This window comes from Squalius cephalus (genome assembly GCF_949319135.1).
Source record: "Squalius cephalus genome assembly, chromosome: 2".
Taxonomy (NCBI): domain Eukaryota; kingdom Metazoa; phylum Chordata; class Actinopteri; order Cypriniformes; family Leuciscidae; genus Squalius; species Squalius cephalus.
This window is the reverse complement of record NC_137123.1, coordinates 56,586,867-56,603,969: the sequence shown is the minus strand read 5'-3', so window position 1 is coordinate 56,603,969 and position 17,103 is coordinate 56,586,867. Positions and strand designations below refer to the sequence as shown.

General features: G+C 39.2%; 1 protein-coding gene across 3 annotated transcripts; it reads left to right on the top strand.

Annotated features, from left to right (window-relative positions):
- The first annotated feature begins 71 nt into the window (after positions 1–71).
- On the top strand, positions 72–12,636 carry uncx4.1 (Unc4.1 homeobox (C. elegans)). Of its 3 annotated transcripts, XM_079864905.1 has the most exons (4): positions 78–145; positions 376–427; positions 9,536–9,711; positions 11,425–12,636. In XM_079864905.1, the coding sequence occupies exons 2-4, from the start codon at positions 421–423 to the stop codon at positions 12,331–12,333; spliced, it is 1,092 nt and encodes a 363-aa protein (XP_079721031.1). In that variant the 5' UTR covers positions 78–145; positions 376–420; the 3' UTR covers positions 12,334–12,636. The 3 variants fall into 3 exon arrangements, with proteins under 3 accessions (XP_079721030.1, XP_079721031.1, XP_079721029.1); XM_079864904.1 differs by having other exon boundaries at positions 72–427; XM_079864903.1 differs by lacking the exons at positions 78–145; positions 376–427 and adding an exon at positions 7,948–8,791.
- Positions 12,637–17,103: the final 4,467 nt, after the last annotated feature.

The following is a 17,103-nucleotide window of genomic DNA, read 5'->3' as shown; positions in this document are numbered from 1 at the left end:
CATTGGACGGACCACAGCTAGTCAGTTTAGTCGTCATCATCCTGCGCCTGACTTACTTTTTCATTAGGAATTGACTAGTGTAGCAATGGGCTACAAATAGTTGAATGTAGTTTCCCGTTGTAGTTCAGCTGATGTATACAATCAGGTACGGTTAAATAACGATAGCCTACTTAAGTGTTACATTTTCCTCCTTTTCTCATTTAACATGCATCCATTAGAAATTTCGTGACCCACATGGCATTATGCATCGCTTTAACCCAACAGTAGCAACTGTGCTTTGACTGTAACAGTCACAGTACTATAGACTAGTACAAAATGAACCCGATGGCGCTGTCCGTGGTACTGAATGAATTCTGTCTGTTTATATTGAACCAGAAAGACATCCACCACTACATACGTACGGACGAGCCTTTTAAATACATGCACGGTAAGTGTAATAAATGATATCCACTGCAATTATAATGTATTTATATATTTGTTCTGCTTAGTTGTAGTTTTTGAAAAGCTTATGGTCTGCCTAAGATACTTTTCATCCAAATAGCAGCAGCTGTCCCTGAGATTTTTTTTTTAAGAAGGCTGTTCTAGTCAAATAATACGATTGAAATAAAGAAATTGATTTGACATTCATGTTCCTTTAAGAAACACTTTCAGTTTCAAGCCTCTGCTGGATGTAAAGGTGACCAGTAGATGGCAGCAGATTTCTTAAAACCGAAGGTAATGAGTGTTAATCAAACTACTAATATTGTGTGTGGGTGCCAATACATTGGGATGAAGTCAGTGCTGTCACATTATTGGACAACTTTTTGTATTTTAGGCTTTGATCAATATTTGATAAAAAATATTTCTCAACAGTTTATTTTTTGTACTACCTTTAAAAGATTCAAAAACAGCAGAATGACCATGAAAAGAAATTAAAATTATATATCAAGGCTCTAAATGCTAGAATAATTTAATGATTTTAATTGATTTAGAATTAAATTATGTGCAATTGTGTCGATTGGACATTATTATTTTTTCCAGTGTGTGCGCGTATGCTTGTTTTTCTATCCCAGTGGGGACTTCAACCTGAATGCACACATACTCATGGGGGCTTGAGTCCCCATGAGGAAACAAGCTTAAAAATCAAATAAAAAATGGTTTAGGGGTATAGAGTTAGTGTAAAGGGATAGAATATACAGTTTGTAAAGTATAAAAACCATTATGTCTATGGAGAGTCCCCACAAAGATAGCAAACCAGACGTACGTGTGTGTGTGTGTGTGTGTGTTATACTGCCTGTTCAACAAATTGTAAACCTTGAGGTTCAGGTTATGCTTTGCAAAAGATATCACAGTGAGGAGGCACTTCCTGCATCCTAATAAGGAATTCATGCATCTGTGGCCTTCACATATGGTGCATTAGCATTGAGTCACACTTCATCAGTCTCTTATAAGACACGTTACACTTGACCACTGTCAGTTATCTCAATACAATAGTTCTCAATCCTGGTCATTGAGTCCACTGCACATTTAGGATCTCAAACCTCTTTTGTGGTGGAGATATTAGAAAGAAAGAGAGTATATCGCTCACCACCAACCCGTGTAAAACTATCTGATATGATTGATAGACAAGATCAGTTTAAAGCTTCTGTCCATTTTACGCCGATTGAACAAGCATCAGGAAATACTGGCAATAAATGCATGCCATTTTCCTGACTTTATTATATTGTTTGGACTGCTTTTCGTTTCTTCCAGCGGAAATCTCTAAGCCTTCTCTTTAGCTACATTAAGATTCACCTCACTTTCTTCTCCACGGGCGCTCACCGTGGAACGAGCCTCTTATGAATCGAATTTGACAGTCACAAAGGCGTCATAATTGCAGTCTGTCGCATTCCATTCCATGTTAACATATCACAAACTTATTCAAACGTAATTCGGGACGCATATGCTTTCGCTATCTCTCTCTCTCTCTCACTCTCTAGCAATTATAAATGAATTTCACGGTGTAGGCTTTTAATGCTAATAAGATCCCCCTCCCCGCTGGCTTGCGAACGAACAGGCCAGTCTCACTGACAAACAGGGCGCGAAAACCCGTGGTGTGCATGAGAGACATGTATGGACTCAGAGAGAGAGATGGGACAGAGGATCAGATTGCATCTCTTTTGTTTAACCAGACTCCTGTTTCAATGAGCTAATGGAGCGGAAGAGATTGGCGCCCCGCGGCTAGAGGAGGCCGACAGAAGCGCCGAATTAAAAAAGGTGTCAATAAATGTGTGAAAGACAATGAGCTAAAACACACACGCTTTATAGGGAGGACAAAGAGGGACAGATGGAAAGTGAGGAGGGGGTTCCGACCAGTGACAGGACCCCTCAGCGTTTCATCAGAGCGGAGGGAGAGAGTTACAATATTGTCCCGGGATGATTTAAGGCGCTCTGGGAGTCAGGTCCCCAAAGTGAATAATTTAGTCCTTTTATTAACTTGAGCAAACATGAGCTGTTTTTAATTAACCAGTTAGATCCGAGCACGGCGGCCAAATGCATCCACCAGTATAGTTTGAGAAACACTGAGCTTAAAAGTAAAACAAGTTTGACTTTCGGTATAGAATTTGTTCAAAGTGTCTAAATAATTTGGGGGAAGACAGCCTACTCACGGACAGCTGCTAATTGTAAGCCACATTTTAGTTGGCTGAATGGGCTATGTGCACACTTACATCACAAATATGTCTATTTGATCCATCTGTAAGACATACTTTTTTTGAGTGATTGCTCATCTGCAATACTTCTCTAGGACGTTTCCTGTCAGACTTTAAATAGACATTTAGAAAATGACTTTAAGATTTTTTTTATTTAGAATGTATGTAAGACTGACATATTAAAAACATCTCTCAGATGTTGACACAGCAGATGCTTTCCAGATGAAGCGCTCTTTAACAGACATCTTGCAGACGTATGTGTGCTTTCTAATCACACGGTATCATATAGGCCTAATCTTAATTTAATGTGGCAGATATGGAGTTCTTGGGAGAGGCAATGACTCGGATCACCACTAGGAAGCGCTGTGACTACCATCCGAGTCGTCTGTTGAGTAGCCTAATTAAGTAGGCTACATTTAATTAGACTCGGGTTCCATAAACACAATTATGTATTTAATAGATAGGCTCGTCTAATTATTCTGTCGCACAATTTACACCTCCTTTGCTTAACTGTGTACTTCATGAGAACCATCTTTTAGTAATGAGTAAATATAGCCTATTGGAGAACAAATTATTGAAGAATAATATTGTTATACATGTTATAAAAATATTCAATATTAATGTTATAGCCTACTATTTTTAACTTATTATAGGCTCTGCTTTTTTATTATCCTTCCCATAACATGTATAGGCCGATTGAGAATTAGGCTAAAGTTTGAAGGAAAATAATTAAATCTTATAATATTTAGTCTAATGATCTAATTTGCTCTAATGCTATTGGTGATCTAAACAGCCTAAAGATGCGGTAAATAAGAGAGACGTCCAAATGTGCTATGCTGTGGTATAGGCCTACTTCTAGAACTTTTGTTTCTATAGTTTCTATAGAGGGGGCCGAGACAAGCAGCTCTTTTGGACGACAAGGGGAGGGCAACGAAGGCAATTCATTAGGCAGCGGAGTTAACCTGCCTCGCCTTAATTAAAACATCTTCGCTGGTTTACAGTGTGGATACTGGGCCGTCTCTGGGGTGTTGGGTTGCGCAGCAGATGGCCGCGTCGGCCGAAAATAATAGTTGACGCTCCTCCTCCCATGCTTCATTGTCCCAGACCCGAACAACCGTGAGCCCGCGAGTCACCAGGGGATTAGAGCAGCGTGAATAACAAAGAGATATGAACTATTCAAGGCCCTCACGAACGACCGCGGTCAGTGTACAGCTATAGAACCTGATTGATACCCCGGCGGATGACACGATTGATTCTCATGATGTCTTGAGATTTATTTACTTAGAGAGATGGCTGATCCTGAGCTGTCTGAGGAACTGAAGTCTGCCAGCACTTCTTGACTTGCCTCTATCAATAATCGTTCACTGACATATTTTCTTTTTGTTATAAGAGTTAATTTGTAACTCTCTAAAACTTATTTACAGTGATCAGTAAACGATTTAAAGTTGTTTTTGATTACATGGCATATCAAGCATTGTTTTGTCCGGATCTATTAAGTTATTCAAAAATTACTTGAATACACCTTTTCTATAAAGAACATGTTTTCAGTTCTCTTTCTCTTAATATTTTATATGTGTGTAAAGTAAAAACAAATCTAGCTGGTGTAACTGTACAGACAGTAGGCCTAAGTCTAATTAAAAGACTTAAATTCTTAACTAGTTTTAAGACAAACACACTTTATTTGAAAAACTTTTGTACGTGCATCAACATTGAATCAAAAGCCATTATAGGCTGTCATAGAGCCCCATGACTGCTTTTTTTTCTTTCTTATGTTTTAATCTTTTTTTTAAGGCACGTTTTTTTCAGGTCAAGAAGAACTTTTTCAAGAATTTGTTTAAAAAGAAAACGTTTTACATTTAAATGTGTTTTCATTCAAATGTTTTTTTTTTTTTTTTTTTTTTTAAATTGTGATTAAATCAAATTGCTTGTTATAAATGGTGTAAAGGTTTTTGGTTTGACGCCATATAGACATCTGCTCTTTTTTGGGGGCACCTTGGCACCTAACGTTAAACCACACAAAATCGCACGACGCTAGGTGGCGATAAAAGAATGGTTTCTTCTTCCTCCACATGACAGTTCAAGTTTTTGACAGCTGTGATACCTGTGTGCTTGATCATCAATAAAGTCGTGTCACAGGTCTTTTCTGCTCATTTTCCTCACTTTTCATGGGGATGGATAGAATCAATATGCTGTTAGCGCGAGCGCATAAGCGCACAGCCACACAGGAGCGCGCTCCCACCCCACGTGCAAGTGCCACACATTCATGTGTCCTTCAGTTTCAAAGAGTGATTAACGGGAGAAAATAGTGGACTGGAAAAATATGTAAATTACTCTCACAAAGGCTTCGAAAAATTGCCGTCATCACCATTGCTCAAATAATATTATTACTATATTTTGAAAATGTTAATCTGTTCAGCGGATTTCCCCGGGGAGGCGAGTAAATTAGTTCTATTTCCGTGCATACCAGCGCGAGGCAACGGGAAGCGACAAGCACCTTCGATTCGCTGATTACAATTAGACAATCTCTGCTCGGGGTCCGTCAAGCATTGATAATTTTTGGCATATTAAGCACGTTTTAGCAAAAGGTGATAAGTCAGTTTTAATTGAAATAAAAGTATTGCTCTAATATAAGTTTGAGTTATTGTTATTAAAAGGATTCCATTTTGCCCCTATACCTCATAAATGCAGACCAGGGTAAGATTCCTGAAGGGCATTGTAGGTTGTCAAGGCTGAATAAGGTAATTTGAAGGGGAATTGCTTTTTCTCTCTCCCCCTCTCTCAATCTGAAATGAAGTGAATTAAAATTCGGATCAATCGCTTTTACTTTCTGCTTTCTCTGCAGCCAGACCAACAATTGCAGATAATTAGCGCGCGGGAAAGTTTTAATTGCATGATTAGCTGAGCGGGATTAGAGGGAAATTTGCCTGGTGGGATAGCCTAGTTTCCTACTAAAACACCAAACTATGTGCTTGAGTGAAACACAAACACAGAAAGGAAAATCATTTTACACTTTAATTGGTTCCGTTTGTGGATCAAATGACTTTCAACAATTAATTTACGTTTCACACTCTAATTATCTGTACATCGACTAATGTGCTGCTCAGTTTTGATAGCTTCAAATGAACTCACATTAAGTTAATTTAGTAATTAAGACCTTCAAAAGTAGTATATTGATTTTTTTAATTAAAATGTTTTATTCGAGCCTAATGGTTATTTATGATTATCGTTTAAAAAAATATGTTGCTTCAAGCTTCAGAGTGAGAAACAGCCCAGTCCATTCCATCTTCCTGGCTAAAGTTTGTGTGGATTTTAATAGGACCATAAATATATCGGACCCCTTTAACCGCTATAAATGGGTTAAGTGTAAAAATGTTTATTCTACTCTGAGCAGAAATGTAGTGAACCATAACCCTATAGTAAGTGCACGTTGTTAATTATTATTATTACACAGTACATAAATGCATAATTACACTGTAACACAGACACCTTAGTGTATCCCAATCTCAATGTACGGATGCAGGTTTCGGGTTTCCATAAATTGATTGGGCAATATAGGCTACGTTTAATTTTGACATGTGTTGATTCTTAATTTTTTTTATGTATTATCACCATGAGGTAGGCTACATATTAAAATAGCGAAAGTGTGCGAAAACGCACTGAACCCTGGCCCTTGTGTGGCTTGCGTACTTATGATTATCAAGTTAATTAAAGCCCGCGCATCTGACACAGTCACTCCGCCGGATTAAAAACAACGGGCGCTTTGCAACGCTTCGCAGGGGCCGCGTGTCAAGGGTTGTCTACCCAGGAGCCACGCGCGTCTAGCGGATAGCGTTTGCTCAGAACCGGAGGGGTGCCCTTTCAAGAAGCGGTTTTCAAAAAGCAAACTACAAGAAGCCAATTATTGAACTTAGATGTCGGAGGAGGACCAGAATGAAACGATTTCCATAATTCCTGTATGCGAAGTGATGAAATGTTTTGGGATAAAGAGTGGAGGAGAGAGATACAAACCAAGTAGCATCAAACGCGCGCTCACGCAGGGACTGTGTGCTTTGAAAGAGACTAGCCTTAGTAGAGAGGCCTTTTTTTTTTTTTTTTTTTTTCAAAGTGCTGATTTGAAATGAACACATTGAAATGCAGAGAGGCGGCCAGCCAACAGACTGCGGGGTCAAGTGACGAACGGATTATATGCTTCTTCTTAATAATATTAATTAAACAATTTGCATGCTAATAAGGTAACAATTTTCGTGCCCCTCTGTTGAAAGATTTAGGTTATTACTACACACCATCCGGGTGCTACTGAGGGTCAGTGCAAGCGAGCGAGTGGTGAGAAATTTCAACTCAAATTAACGTTCTGGCAGCTGGAGAAATTGGATAAATAAAGTGGAATTAATTCTCGGTAATGAAGGAGAGCAGGGAGAGGGAAAGACCCGTATACTACTTTATACATGGACAGGATTGATTACCATCCTGTATTCAGAACCATCTCTCTCTTTCTCTCTCTCTCTCGCTCGCTTACACACACACACACACACACACAAACCTGAACATGTGCTGGACAGCGTTTAATTAAACATTAGAGGCAGAGGAACTACATTATAAATAAAAAAACTAAAAGTTTACAGCCATCACATAATAAGGAAATAATTAATCATTATCATCTAATATTTTTCTGTGCCCAATATACACTCTAACGTGTGATGTGTGCAATATGATTTCACCGTAAAATTTTAATTTATGACATAATTAAGATTTTTTTTTTCTTAGGAAATTGTCATTATTGCATGTACCTTCTTTTAAAATGTATTTTATTTGTAAAATGGATTATTATGACCTTCTCACACCACACTCCCTCTAGTAGACACAAATGATCAGAAGCATAATTGATTATTTGCATGAAGTTAGCCTATTAAGCATGTCAGTTCAACTCTGTATAAGCCAATAATCTATATAAGACAAACACGTCTGTGCTTTCATATAGCTTGCCCCCCTCACAGTTATTCTGTCAGACTCACTTTTGTTTCCACCTCCAGAATTCTTTTTCATAACACCTGCCAAAATCAAGGCCACAGTAATCAGAACAGTGGAAATGAGTTCGAGGCGCGCTCGCGTGTAGATATTAGAAAGGCTGAGGTGCTTGTAGTTTTAAATTCATCTTGACAGCTCGCAACAGGGTGGGTGATTCTCCGTCCGTTATAGGATCACTCTATTCAGGGAACCATGCCTCCGCGTAATGGGAGAACATCATTTTACGCGTTCAGAGAGAGCAAGACGTTCCTTGAAAAGTATGAGGCACTTGACGTTTTCGGTTGTTAGTAGCCTATTTGTTATTTTGTTTTCATAGAACGAACGAACGAACGAACGAGGCTTTCAGAGCAGAACAGTAAGCTATTGGAACGGAATCAGTGTGTGTTTATGTAGTCGCTGTTTAGAATTTAGTCGGGAATCAATCAATTTGCCGGTTTCGCCTCCTCCCCTTTCTCCTCCCTCCCGTCTAGTTGTGATGTCTCGTGTCGTGTTGTGACAGCGCTGGTATTGTTTATTGAGGTGGATGTCAGGTATAATTAGCAATCGATATGGAAAACGCTCGTGTCGTGGCTCTGACGTCACCGACGATTAACGTTTCTTATTGGTCACGAATTCCCTAGCGCGAGAGCTAGTTATTTGGACAAGGGGAGAGTTGATGTTGACAAAGTAGGAAAGAGCGTAAAGCCTGCACGCCTGCCTCGGTCTCCTTATTCCTTAATTGGGATCGCAAAGCATGTGAACGCCGCACGTCCTTTCACGGCTCCTGCATGCGCACTGAGGGAAGAGTTGGAGCTTGTTTTGGCCAGACAGACGCTTCCCTGATTCCGGAGATGCAATGATGGATAGCCGGATCCTCGAGCATCCTCATGCCCAGTTTGGAGGCTCTTTGGGGGGCATGGTTGGAATGGGTTTCCCCTACCACCTCGGTCACCATCATGTTTACGATATCACCGGACACCAGCTACAGTCAGCGGTCGCTGTTCCTTTTTCTATAGACGGATTACTTAACGGATCATGCTCAGCGTCTGTTGCAAACTCCAACCCATTGCTCGGATCTGGATGTGGTGTTAACGGGGATAATCAGTATAAACTCAGCGGTAAGAGAATGGTTATCCGCTTCTTCTATTCCATGTAGAATATAGTAGGCTATACAGTTATATTATTAACAGTTTTGGGGAAATATTTAAGTTACGCGAGGCCTCTCGCTCGCCAAAAGAATATGGAATACTTTTATTGTATTTTATTTGTAAATTGCACACTTAAGAAATGGAAGCTTTGTTTCGTTTCCATGATTTCAGGAAAACTAGAAAGTAGGCCGATTTTACTCGGACTTATAATACACTGATAATAATGAAATGTATTATAATCCTCATCATGATAACAGATTATTTTCTGTGGTTTTAAAGGCGTTTGATTCATGTTTTATGGGCTAGCCGAAGTCTATTTGTAATTCTAGACTGTGCGAATCAATAAACACTCATATTATGTAGGCTAAATGTGTTACAAATGACTGTGAAATAAAACACGGCATTGAACTTAATCACATTAATCACATCATTTCTGTAGGCTGTATTTTAAGAATCATGCATGGCAATCACAGGTAAACATTTTTTTTTAATGTAACCTATACTCCAAAGGTTAATTAATGGCAATACATCGGGCACTGGACTCATGTGAAAAAAAAAATTATTCTAGTTTTTTATTTGACAGCCACTGGATTGTTATAAAATTGTAGTGTTTTAAATAATTTCTGTAACCAAAATGTTATGTAGACTATTCTAAGTAGAGTAGTGTGTATGTTCATGTTTGCATGCGCGTTCTCACATGCTCTGTGATCCTAGATGGCGGAGACCCCGACAAGGAAAGCCCTGGTTGTAAACGGAGGCGAACGCGTACAAATTTTACGGGCTGGCAGCTGGAGGAACTAGAGAAAGCGTTCAACGAAAGCCATTATCCGGACGTGTTCATGCGCGAGGCGCTCGCGCTACGTCTAGACCTTGTTGAGTCACGTGTTCAGGTAAACGCTGGTTTGTTTTTATGTCATAACAAAATTTCATTGACCTTTATTGCAATGGCCTATTTATTATTAACAGACACAGAATTAGCTATAGTACATCCACTCCATGTTATATATAAGCAATGCTTTTGGCCTACCTTTTTTTTTTTTTTTTTTTTTTTTACAATGCTAAATGCTAATTAAAAATGTAAGCTTTAAATGCTAAAAGTTAGAATTATTTTTCTAAATGCATGACAACAGCATACAATTTCAAATAATAGCAAGGTTCAAATGTTTAACCATTTCAGCAATTAAAAACATGAAAGATCTTATAACATTAGCCTGATGTGGACAACAATTTATTCATAACAGATTTAGCTGCAAATGCATTCAATTCTAAAGCAGATTATTATAAACAATTTGTTAATTTTATTAAGATAAAAATCCTGACATTTAGATATTTTAAAATTATACAAATGTCCTGTTTCATTGACTAATATATTAAACACATTTACTAACATTTTAGTTAATATATGATCAGTTTTACCAATTCTTTACTAAATGAAATATAGGCCAGTGGATTGTGATGCTATAAGCGTTGGACGTGCCTTTGTCTGCATTTTCCCTTTTTGTCGAAATTCGACGCTGGATGAGAAGCAGACTTGTTTGGGGAGTTAAAAGCTAAGCTTTGTATTATTCTTATTCCTCAAGGAAGATTAGCCTTCTTTATCGTTAGGTTTGTGTGCTCACAGATTTTACCGACATTAACATTTCATGCGTATACACAGCTATTGTCATGTATAGCCTCGATGTCTCTATGTTAGTATGCGTCTTAGCCTGCTGGTGGATGCTAACTGTGGTGTTATCAGCGCTGAACAGACGGCAGTCGCCATGTGAGGGGTCTGGGTGTGAGGTGCGAGCCTGCTGCTCTCTACCTCTGCTGGGCCAAATCTGTCCTAGCGCTTATACGCGCCTAAATGAACTTTAGGGGAACAGGCCCAAATTAGCCACGCAAGAACCAGGCTTAATTGAAAGATTGAGAGTGAGCCATTACATTAAATCAATTGACAATTAAGACAAGCGCATCTGTGGCTAAGGGCTTTATGCTAGAGAATATGCCTAGAAATAAAGGTTCCAAATGGGTGATTTAGCATCAATGCCATGGAAAGGTTTCCCAAAGAACCTTTCAGTCAACAGTTTTTAAAATAACCGTTTTTCCCATAGTGTGCAGATAATTCTAAAAAAAAAAAAAATCTGAAGAAGCCTTTTCTACTATAATAACCTTTTGTGGAATGGAAAGGTTCTATGAAGAACCTTTATTTTTAAGAGTGTATAGATTAAAACATTTCCTCTGTCCAATTCGTGTCATTGTTGATGAACCTTGGATGTCAAATAGAAAAACAAGAGTTTTCAGAAATCGAGCATTTTTTTTTTTTTTTTTTTTTTTTTTTTTTTAGAAAATGACTGCTATTGAACCTTTAGCTGCTTTTTTTAATCAATATTGCCGTTTTATTTAATTTAATACATTAATACAATTAAATAAATAAAAAGACACAATTCTGTGATTTGTAATTACAGGATAATATTGCGATAAAGAAACGAAATATTTGTAGATTTCAGGAGCTTGTCAGATTTATTCAAGCAATTTGTCTAACAATAATTCGAGGTTCATTTATATTAATTGATTCTACCATATTTTGAAACAAACCAAAAATCTCAACCTTTGCTTTCTAGGTGTGGTTCCAAAACCGGCGAGCTAAATGGCGCAAAAAGGAGAACACGAAGAAAGGGCCCGGTCGACCGGCCCACAACTCTCACCCCACCACCTGCAGCGGCGAACCAATGGACCCGGAGGAGATCGCACGACGGGAATTGGAGCGCATGGAAAAGAAGAAGCGAAAACAGGAGCGCAAACTGCTGAAATCCCAGAACAAGCTGTTAGCTGGTGATCTCTTCCACACGCCTGGATCTGACAGCGACAGTGGAGTATCGCAGAGCACCGATAGCGAGTCCACTCCACACACCGGGCCTCAGCCTAGCACTCACCGACAGCATACAGAACGTATCTGTGACCAACATCCACGCCACCAAAGAGCCAGTACAGTCAACGAGGCAGCGGAGCCCATGGACCCCGCGAACGGCATCACACGCGCCCCCACGCTCCAGAAACTCAACCCATTCAGTGTGGAGAGTTTACTTGCCGAATCAAGTCCCAGGAGAAAAACTATCCTGGATTTTTCTCAGTTACCGCCGCAGCGACCACTGGTTGGTAAAGGCCATTTTCTTTTATATCCCATTACCCAGCCGCTGGGTTTCATTGTGCCACAGACAGCGACGAAACCGAGTCAGGATTCAGGACACTCGGGTCACAACTGTTCCTCAACAGACATCTCAACCTCAAACCAGAAAAACATCAATCACTTGTGCAAAGACACCGAGCTGCAAAGAGAAAGCAAGAACTCTTCTTCCATTCAGCCTTCAAACACAAGCTCAGAGAAATGTTTTGCAGAATCAAATTCGTTTGAAAACGACTCTGAGTCCATTGTCACAAACTCAAGCCAGAAAGAAAGCATCTCTCCTAACCAGTGTCAGTCTGAATGTGCTGACACAAACAAAGATGGAGAAGACGTTGACATGGACTGAAATATCCAGTGGCGCCAAGTGACTTATCATAATCCCAAAGCTGATAACGACACGTTTTTCTATACAAGACTGTTTTGATTCATTTTTTTATACTGTTCAGAAACGGATATTCTTTATTCAGGTGAACTATCTGTTTCGGCGTAAAATATCTGTTCCAATTCAGCGACTCGTCTAACTTTAAGGAACAAGTTAGCTTACGAGAACAACATATCTTCAAACGTTGTATAAATGATAAAGTATCGGAAATATTTATATATGTAACATTTTGATAAGTAATAAGAATAAGAATAATAAAATATTGTCAAAGAAAACACCTTGTATTGCCACCTCAGTGCTTACGGTTATCCTGTCTGTTTTGTTTATCGTTTTGAGAGGCTGCTGTACAGCAGGCTCGTGTTTATTGCTTTAACAAATTCATTCATTCAAAACCTCCAGTTAAAATGAGGTCTCACGCCGCGGGCGGTAGGACTCGGTCAGCTCCTGTGGAGTTTTGATATGAAAGTAATTATTTTCCCGGTGGCGGCTGGGAGGATACGTTTTTTTTTTCTGTTAGCCTGAAGGGTTATTATGCATTACCGATTCCAGCGATATGAAATCACATAAACTTCCAACAATAATAGAATTAGCATGAAAGGCTGGCGAGTCAGATTGAAATGGGGAAATAATAGCCCAGGCAGCTGCGAGCGTACGTGTGAGGATGTGTGTGTGCGTGCGCGCGCAAGCCTGGGTGATTCGCGGGGTGGAATTTTCATGAGGCGCGCGGGCCTGTCAGGGCACGCGTAGGCGGCAATATTAAGATAGATGTTCGATGATATCCCTCATTGTTCTGTCGCGTACATTGATGTTCCTGCCTTATCGGCCTATTGATCATTTGTCGCTCTATAAGAACAGCCCCCTCTCTTTCTTCCCCTCTCTCTCTCTCTCTCTCTCTCTCTCTCTCTCTCTCACACACACACACACACACACACACGTTGTGTTTTCATGTTTTATGGGAACTTTTCATAGACATAATGATTTTTTATACTGTACAAACTGTAGCCCTACCCCTAAACCTATCCATTACAGAAAACTTTATGCATTTTTACATTTTCAAAAAACATCACTTAGTATGATTTATAAGCTGTTTTCCTCATGGGGACCAAAAAATGTCCCCACAAGGACAAAGATTCCAGATATTGCCATTTTTGTGGGGACGTTTTTCCCCCCCAATAATGGGTTTACCAGGCCACACACACACACAGAGAGAGAGAGAGACCGAGAGACCGAGACCAGTTTACTATAATAATGTTACATAGGGTCAACTCATGATGGCACGTTACAGCATCTGCACTGAAATAGTAGCGGACATAAGTGAATTAGGCTATGGTGATCAGTATGATCAGGGATGTCTGTGTCAAGAAGGAAAGACGGTCCCAGCATGGGTCTGTGATGGATTTTGGATTCTTAAAGCAAACCTTTAATTATTACGTTTCTTAAAAGATTTTCTCAACACACAGTTTAGATTCTGTAGAAGTGGGCAGTATTATACAAACGTAAAACTGCCAGCCTCCGGTCATCTTCACTGAGCCCCTGTATTTGCAAATAAATTAAAAGTAAACGGAGGGACTGAGCTTTACCCTATGAATGACATCTTCTAGCCTTAATAACATTTACATAATTTCTTATTTCGGGTTACTGCTATTTGCACTGCATGAGACCTAGCTTATAGGAAAAATAATGAGAGAAGGGATCTTCTCTGGGGGGATGTGCTACTTCAGCGAGGAGAAATATAAATGTTTTAGTGTAGTTATGAGTGTACGAAATGAGTGCAAGAAAGGCTATATTTTACAGTGGCATATTTTATATGAGTTGATTGTGAAGGTCTGACACATCCACGCACTCGGGATCCTCCAAGCACGAGTGGGCTAAGCATAATAATTTATTAAGACTAACAATGAATTGATTTATACTAAATGAATTGATGATACTACAGGCTCTCCTCACGTCTGGTCAGGCCCCCAGTGCTGTAATCTAGTCTTGTACACGTTATGAACTCGGTTTATAGATTCAGGGAGTAAAAAGTTTTCACTTTGAGCCCTGAGACTCATTATAAACGGAGAAGGGAGGAGTGTAAATTGTTTTTACGCTATTATCTGTCCATAAGCCCCAATTTCTCTTGCTAATTACGAAGGTGTTGCTTCTCATCGACAGCCGGCTGCTGATTTTCAATTTAACTGATCATCATACATTCATTTCTCCGCATGATAAATCTACAAGGCCGCCATGCCCCGGGTATTGAGTGGAGAAACAGCAGCGAGAGAGATAGAGAGAGATAGAGAGAGAGAGAGAGAGAGAGAGAGAGAGAGAGAGAGGGAGAGGGAGCCGGGTGGAGAGAGTGTGGTTAATGGGGGAAGTGTATGCGCCAATGAGTGCGGATCAGGCAGCTAATTTACCACCTCCCGTAGCCTTCTATCTCCGTATCTCATTTCCTCTTTTCTCCCGGGAGAGATTGCCACCCTAGAGCCGCATGCACAGACAACGGACAACGGGGTTGTCTTTCTTTTTGAAATCCCCACCCATAAAAACCTTAACGTGGATGATGGCCCAAAACATTGTGTTTTGGAATTAGGATATAAGGTTTCATTAATGCTGGTTGAGCTTTTTCATTTAATTGCATGTCACATTTTTTATTTAAAAAGAAAACCATTGCACAATTCTAATACAAAACGTCAATTCTCATGCACTCTCGCTTCATTTCTGTGGGAAGAATATGCAGTGGCGGCAAAGAAGCATATGGATTGACACATGGCCTTTTCTCTAAATAAACAAGATATTTTTCGTTGATATTTATGTGAATGTTGAATGAGTATATTTTAGGTGATTATATAGGCTATAGGTGTTTTTAGGTTTATTCATAGTCCTGTATAGCCTAACTTTTTTTTTCAGGATATCAACTTCCTAAATAATTTAATGTCAATTCCCATTAAAAAGTGCATATACACAGATTGTATAATGATACACATGATACACTCATTTATCATAGACAACATGATAATTACAGAAATAATGTTATGAAATGTAATATTTGAAACATTAAATTGTAGCTAAATATAGAAACTTGAAACGATAAATGAAAATCTGAAATTCTAAATAAAAAGGCGAAACTTAAAAAAAAAAAAAAAAAACAACAACAACTAGGCCTACAAATTTTAAGTAGCCTAATGCTGTATTCCATTTACAGAAGACAATCTGCAACAGAGTCGAATTTAGGCCTATATATGGCTCAAAGTGGACATAGCCTACTGTGCCATCTACTGTGCCATCACAAAACCTGCTACACCCTGACCATGTACTTTTAGATGCATTTGGGTTCACCTTCTCGAAGTTCAATGGCGATAAATGCGTTTATTTTCATATTTAACATCGCCTTGTTACAGTCATAACATGTCATGCACTGCAAACTTTTGCTAAATTCACTCTTCGTTTCTATGCGACTAAATTTTCTGAACATTTTTGTTTGCAGTGTAATCTCACTGCAATTTGTACGAATTTGTACGATTTTTGTTAAATCGTACATATTTTACAGTTGCCCAATTCGTATGAAATCGTACGAATGACTTACCCCTGACCCCACCTTTAAACCTACCCATCACTGGGGTTTAGACAAATCGTACGAATTATAACCACATCGTAGCCTACTCACTCGTACGAATGGTCGTGAGATAGCGTTGGTCCAAATCAACTGGTTCTTGTCAGTGCAATCCGTAATGTCTTTTGTCGTCTCTATCGTTTTTGTTTCATTTTTTTCTCCCTGAAATAACTGGTATAGGAATAGCCTTTATAATAAATTGATAAATAATGTCAGTAGCTACACCGATATACCGTTCGATACTGATCATTTCTGAAAGTGCTCGAGCAATGTAGCCTACTGTTGTCGTCATGCTAACGCAATTTGTTCTGTTTAGCAGCAGGTGAAATTGAAATGTTTTTGGGTGACCTAAAATGCAACTGAAAGTTTCTTAATGTAATATAGAAATAACCCGTTTAATGTGGTTTGTAAGACCCCCAACAATTTGTTTAGAGATCCTTTGAGTGGGGGTGGGCCTGAGATGTTACACTGCTTGAGGGAGTAGCGCACAATTTCCTCGGTCGTGTCTTTAGGCCTCTGTAATTTGGTAGATAAATCAAGCACGTTTTGGTCTCAGGTTTAGCCGTTCAAGCTCGGTGATTGATTCGGGACCCGCGGTACTACAGGGTCACTGACAGTCTGGATAAATCAGACCAGTTCGGCGGCCGACTAATGAGACCAGATTATTTCAACAGCCCGAAACGAGCGTGAAAAATAAGATCTCCTTCATTCCGAGGTGTCAAATCGATTCAGCATCACCGTGCAAATACATAGGCCTGCACACATACATTTGAGCACGGATGGGTCCTCATTGTTTAATTGGACCTAAAGCACAGGTAGGCTATCATATTAAATTGTCACAATCCATCTATAGCTTTCCACTCAATGCAGCAACTGAAGAACGTTTCACTTAATATTTTGAGTTAGCCTAAAGGCCTAGGCTTTTAACATGCCCTTCTATCTGGTTGACTAATATAAATTAACATTGGGAGTATAGGAGAGGTGCGTCAGAGAATCTAATTTTTGTCTGTTCAAGAAAAAAAGTAAAAAAGAATATATAAAATAAAAAATAAGCATGTCTCCAGTAAAGCACAGAGTGGAAATATAGCTAAGACTATATCTATATGCAATTATTTCACCTGGTTCTTCACCTGCTGTCAAAT